This window comes from Oryza glaberrima, chromosome 2, assembly GCF_000147395.1.
Source record: "Oryza glaberrima chromosome 2, OglaRS2, whole genome shotgun sequence".
NCBI lineage: Eukaryota > Viridiplantae > Streptophyta > Magnoliopsida > Poales > Poaceae > Oryza > Oryza glaberrima.
This window is the reverse complement of record NC_068327.1, coordinates 18,805,266-18,811,679: the sequence shown is the minus strand read 5'-3', so window position 1 is coordinate 18,811,679 and position 6,414 is coordinate 18,805,266. Positions and strand designations below refer to the sequence as shown.

Sequence of the window (6,414 nt, the reverse complement as noted above, 5' to 3'; positions counted from 1 at the left end):
ATGTCGTCGCTTCCCGCCATCAGTTGGTTGGCTTGGCGATTCACAGCTACCGCGCGCGAAAGACGAGAGACGAATCGTTGGGAGTGGCGCGCAGGTGGTGTAAGCCCATTTTATAACGAGCTAGGAATCTGATCCCGACTCGGATTCGAGCGCCACCGCCACGCTCTTCTCCCCGATTCTGAGTCGGATTCGAGCCGCCTCTCATGCTCATGCTCCAAATTGACAGACGAAATCACAACATGATCGAGATGGATATACGGATTTACGGAGTATATTATATTCCAACCAGCCAAACATGCTTGGGTCTTAATCCTATTATCTCGTTTTGGCTGCTTCAAGCCTGCAAATTTACAGACATTCCTATATAATCTCGTCTTGGAAAATATTTGTCAGATCGACTCCAGATCCAGCTGCCGGTACCTAATCTTGAAGAACACTATATACTTTGATGTTTGGAGGCTTAAAGTGCAACCCAACTCTTTGTCCTTTTGCAGCCCATCCAATATGTTGTTGAAATATGGTCAACAAGAGCTTCCCATTGTAAATTTGTTATCAGTGAGGACTGACTGCATTTGCTGTCTGAATCAGGTGACAACATGATACACTACAGTGAAGCAATGCTTTTAATAGGAACAAAAGCCCTGCAAGTTTCATCTCCTATTTAATACTAATCTGCAATGCGAAATTAAGTAAACAATTAAGCCAGCTGATGTCCAACTGACAACACAAACACTAATGGTAAGCAGCGTTCTTATTACAAAAACAGCAAAAGCTTACCAGCTAGTAGAGTGCAATTAAGTAAACAACTCACAAGGCACAATTAAGCCTGCAGGTGAATATCACACTTGATGAAGGAAAGGATGCACAGAAATCAACTCCGCACATGGAAATCGACCAGAAACGAAAAGCGCAATACCTTGGATTCATCTGATCACATTTATCTACATATCAAAATCCTGTGGGGGGCAACAAAGCCATGTCAAAGATCGATCGAGTTACTTAAGAGCACAAATTCAGGAATGATCAATGTTTACGTTCCTACTCCTCACAGGACAACAGATTATGATGGCCTGTATACATTCATCATCAACCCAGGTGCTAACTAGAGCTTCATCAGTTGAAGACTGCCCCTTGCCTTGAACTCTCGAAGAGTCAGTGCAGGATTTGCTTGGCCTGCTCTGTAGCTGGTGACCGGCTAGGCCGTGCTGCCTTGCAAGAAGCTCTCCTTGGGAACAACAAAGCAGCAATCGAACCACCAGAATCCCGGTCTCGCCACAGGATCAGGCCTTGGCTGATTTGGACGGCTAGTAGGAGTAGCAGCACTAGGAGGGAGTGCGTAGATGATGCCATATCTAGACTCTATGAGCAGCAAGCTCACTCGGGGTGTGCCACGGGCAACATTGTAGTGCGTATCTAGACTAGTTCCATCATTGTAGTGCTTCCGCTAAGGCTATTGGTATGATCCGGTCTTCCGGCGCATGGGGAGGAATAACCAGCATCGAGCACCACTGCATGCATCCAGAGCAACAGGTCAGTTAGGTGAAGAATGTCTCAAAGAATATATATATATATATACTCCCTCCGTCCCCTAATATAAGGACTTTTGATACTTTGCTTGCACTGTTTGACCATTCGTTTTCTTCAAAAAAAAATTGGAATTATTATTATTTTTGTAACTTACTTTATTATCCAAAGTACTTTAAGCATAACTTTTTGTTTTTTCTATTTGTACAAATTTTTTAAATAAGACAAGTGGTCAAACAATTCAAGTAAAATGTCAAAATCTCTTATATTGGGAGATGGAGGGAGTATATAATTGCATTGCCAGTTCATAATGGGCCTCTCTATGGGAAGTGATGATGGTACTAACATCTTCCGGACTTTGACCTTCTCTTACATGCTGTCCATATCTCCCTTTGTGCGTGCAAATCCAGGTAGCTGCTACTAATCTGAGGAAAGCAAAAACTGATAAAGAAGAATGCATGTCAGAACCATGAATTAGGATGAGATTGAAGGAAACGAAGGCTCAAGGTGTTTTCTCACTGTCATTCGTTGAATCATAACTGCTGAAGAACTCGAGGAGAAATTCCACGCTGCTGTAGCTGAAAAAGGGTGCAGGTTCAGCTAGTGAGATAGGATGGGATGCATTTAGAACCTACACTTATGAAGGAATTGCATAAAACCAAACATTTCAGAAACCTGACTCTTGACGGTGGGTAATCCCGCATGCGCTTCCATCCCTTTATTTTCGCAATCAGCTTCACAAATACCTGCAAGAATCAATGATACAATAAATCATTGCATACAGCTGGCATCTATCAACCAAAGAGTTACCAGCATCTTACAATGGCGCTTACAGAATGCTGATCATCAATAATTGGATATGAACAAACATGACTAGCATAACTCGCCTGAGAAGCTTCCATAGTTAAAGTACAAGTATGAAGATAATCATTCGAAATAATATTTGATGAGATAGTAGTAAGAAGGAAGACTTAGGATCAGATGGCCACACCATGAAGGAGCATGTGTACAGCATTTCAGTCATCAACGTAAGACACATATAATTTTGTTTGTCTCCATTGTATTCTTTACTAGTACTGTGCAACTGCAAAATTTTTTTGCAAGGTTGAATATTTGTTCAATCAGGTAATTAACTACACAAATTTGTTAGAATTAAGACTGCGATGTCATGCCACTATTGTGTAACAACGGTGTGCATCTCCTGCAAATGATAAAACAAAGGAAGTAAGATCATAGATACAATTTGGATTGTATACTACAAATTTACAAGAATCATCAAATACAAGCATGTTTACACCAGAAAAAACAAATATATGGAAAGAAAACAAAGAGGGAAGGCAAGAGATTACTTTGCGTCTCCGGGAAAATTCAGAGGCCCGCTGAAAACGTTCAGCTCGTCTATCCAATTCTCTAAGAGCAGCAAGAAGGCGGTCTTCCCAAAGTGTGTCTATCGTATCAACAACTTGCTCCTGTTATACATTGTCATAAACAAAGAGAATTATAGCACTAAACATACATCCTATGCTAGGGAACAGGGAGGTGGACATTTACCAGATAGGAAAATATGAAACTCCTATAGAAGCACTCCTCATCTGGAACAACCGGCCTAAATTCTGAATAATCATGATCAAGAAATATCAAACGTACACCAACTTGTGCTATCCGAAGAGCATCATAGATGTCCTTGAAATAATAATACACGGCGTCTCCCATAGGAAGTTTCTGCACCTCACCACACAATTACACATAAGGGAATTCAAATATCAATGATCTGAACCAGAAAACAGCATAACTAAACTAGAATGTAGTTATGTTTTATGCTCCAGTTTTCTGGTTTTTACATTCTCTGAAAAATGCTTGAAACAAATAATTAAAATTATCGTTTTATTTTTAGTGATTGTTTGTTCTTCAGTCGTAAAAGACAGAACAGATGCACAATATTTCCTAAATTCAGCAAGAATAGTAGGCCTATTCAAAAGACATCACAATCCACTCCTCCAATTGCTTGCAAAACAACACTTCAATCCAGATTTAACTTATGATTTAGTATTCATACGAAAAAGATATTGTGCTGAACAGCTAGTTCTTCATGAACTTGTGAATATACACAGTTAATGTGATCTATCATATCCTGACATTTGATAATTGATACACTTCCATTTTCAACATTATCTAGGTTAAAAAGAATCAAACCTTGTGAAACACCTGAGGAAAAGATTTTGACGTGCTAGATCTGGAATTTTGACTGGGAGAGTTCGGTTGTTCTCCTTCTCTGTCTGAATGCTATTTACAAGAGGGCAACGCAGAGAATTAATATAAGGGCTAAAAATTTCAGACGAGGAAACAAGGTTGAATAGGGATACATGGTATTCTAAAAACAAGGTTAAATAACAGGCTAGCAGAACTGGTGCTTTGACAATTTGTCAACTCTTTACTAATTGAACTATGGGTCTTCTGATACAATTCTAGGCAGCAACCCAGCAGAAGCCTGAATATTTTAGACCGAACACTAGGGTAAGTTTGGAAGCCTATGATTTAGAGAAATCATGTCCAGTGATGCAAAATCCCAAATACACATACCGACAAAATTTTCCTTATAACACTGTCTGATAACACAGAAATCTCATACGTCTGGCTTTAGGATTTCTTACTATGATATCACATTAGTCATAATTTATATGCCCATTTTCAACATTATCAAAGGTTAAAAGGAGTCAAATCTGGTGATCCTCGTGAAGTGACAATTGTGAGTATATTCTTTTTGTGCAATTTCAATTGGATAGCGTGTCACCACGTCCACCTTCCTTTTTTATCCAAAGGCTATTCCACAACAATACAAGTTACAATCCGTACATATTACCAGACTTAAACCCAATTACAGGGAAGTAATATCAATATCAAACATTTCACAGTAGGAAACAAAGAAATAGGGGATGAATGAAGATTTTTAAGAACTGATTAGCAAAATCGCAAAACTGGTGTCTGCAGTTTGTCTACTCTTGCCAATTATGCGTCGAGCTATCAAGCCAATTTTGGCTAGTAACCAACCAAATGTTGAATACTTTAGACCGAACAGTAGAGTGTGCCAAGTGATTTTCCAAGTAAGGGGTCAATAATTTAGAAAAACGATCCTAGTGATGCAATCCCAATTCCCAAATGCACATATGGATGAACCATTCAATGACAATGAAAGCTCATAAATTTGGCTTGAGGATTTCTTACCAAAATATCACGGCAGGCATGACATCACCTACTAACACCACATTGTTACACACACACACACACACCCATTGTTACAGTGCGATAAAAATGCATCGCATTAAAAAGCAAATCCATTAACGCAAGCAGCAGCAACTAAGTCTCAACAATTTCGACAGGAAAGGAGGCCGTTCTTTTATCCAAGTGCCATAAGAAGATATCAAGAAAGAACCAGTTTACTCGCTATACATACAGAAAGCTGAATTGGCACCCTAACATGTGCCTAGTTTTTTTTTTTTATCTGTCATAAGGCCTAGTTGATTTCAACTCTGTTCTAGGATGCCATAAAATTCCAACCAAGATTTCTTCGCTGAAGCACAGTAAAATCAACCATGGTTAAATAGAAATCAAGAATGCCAAGCTCCTAGCTCCACCATTCCAACATACAAGCTGACACAAGAACCGTGCCTAAGCAACAAGATTGCGCCTATGCATCGATGCAAGATAATCCCAAGATTTCACACGAACTACAGGATCCAAGTCCAAAGATCCCAACACGGAAGATGGCACAAGAACGCTCAGCCCCAGGCCAGTCAAGAATGAAAAGTAAAACTTCTCCTTACCTCCTCCTTGGCGGGGCCTTGATACGAACGCATGCTACTCTCGAGCAACTTCTCTTTCGGGTAACCAGATTTCCTCTTCTCCTTCCTTCGCGCCTTCAGGGAAACCAAGAAACGCTCAAGAACAAGAGAAACCCCCCCCCCCCCCCCCCCCCCCAAAAAAAAAAAAAAAAAACTCACAAGAAACGCTCGAGCGAACAAAATGCCATGACGGCGCAAGCGCAGAGGCAGAAACCATCACCTGTTTCCGATCATCAGACGCCGACATCGGCTTCTTTCCCTTCCGATCGGCCGCCGCAGCGGCGGAGCTCGATCCGTCGGTGCGGCCTCCGTCTCCGGGCTGCGGGGTGCGCCTATCGGCGGACGAGGGAGGCGGCGGGGGCGCAACGGCGCCGCCCTGGGCTGCGGCGGCGGCCGAAGAAGCATCGGTGGATGAGGCGGCGGCGCGGGAGCCCTGGTGCTCGCGTCGGCGTTGGCCATGGACTGCGTCTTTTGCCGAGAAATTGGAAATTCTGCCACTGCCGAGAGTGGGTTCGCCACAACGCCATTCCGCCAAATGGCGTCGTTAAAATGTCACTTCTAACCAATACCAAACCGTTGCTTCGCCATATTGGCTATTTCATAAGATTTTCACCATTTTTCTCACTTCAATGGACTAAAATAACCCCCTCTCTCATGCAATGGACTAAAACACCTCCTCCACCGTGCCGACTCCTCTCCCACCAGCTGCGCTGCCGCCTCTCCCTACCGATGCCTCCCCTTGGCCCCGCGATGCTGCCGTCACCTTGCCATCGGACATGGAAGCGGCGAAGGAAGCAGGACAAGAGGAGGCGTGGGTGAGTGGGGTGGCGGGGGAGATGGCCGGGAGGAGTAGGAAGGCCGCCTGGCCGGCGCGGTGGAGCGGAAGCGGAAGTGGCGCATGAAGCTCGTGCCACGGTGAGCTCCTCTTTTTCCTTGGCCTCCGCCACCATGAGCTCGGTCGCCATTGGTGGCAGACCGAAGGGCATTTTTGGTAGCCCGGGTGGAAAATCAGGTGAAAATGGAATGAAATGATCCAAATGGCAAAACAAAT

The 6,414-nt window shown here is 42.8% G+C and overlaps 1 protein-coding gene across 6 annotated transcripts; it reads right to left on the bottom strand.

The window, feature by feature from the left end:
- Positions 1–899: 899 nt before the first annotated feature.
- Positions 900–5,913, bottom strand: LOC127763909 (uncharacterized). 6 transcript variants are annotated; one of them, XM_052288713.1, is made up of 11 exons: positions 5,584–5,913; positions 5,346–5,438; positions 3,718–3,807; positions 3,076–3,246; positions 2,874–2,993; positions 2,516–2,725; positions 2,346–2,411; positions 2,200–2,270; positions 2,044–2,102; positions 1,871–1,965; positions 900–1,508 (listed from the first exon to the last, which is right to left on the bottom strand). In XM_052288713.1, the coding sequence occupies exons 1-6, from the start codon at positions 5,608–5,610 to the stop codon at positions 2,699–2,701; spliced, it is 528 nt and encodes a 175-aa protein (XP_052144673.1). In that variant the 5' UTR covers positions 5,611–5,913; the 3' UTR covers positions 900–1,508; positions 1,871–1,965; positions 2,044–2,102; positions 2,200–2,270; positions 2,346–2,411; positions 2,516–2,698. The 6 variants fall into 6 exon arrangements, with proteins under 6 accessions (XP_052144673.1, XP_052144675.1, XP_052144670.1 ...); XM_052288715.1 differs by having other exon boundaries at positions 2,358–2,411; XM_052288710.1 differs by having other exon boundaries at positions 2,346–2,725.
- Positions 5,914–6,414: the final 501 nt, after the last annotated feature.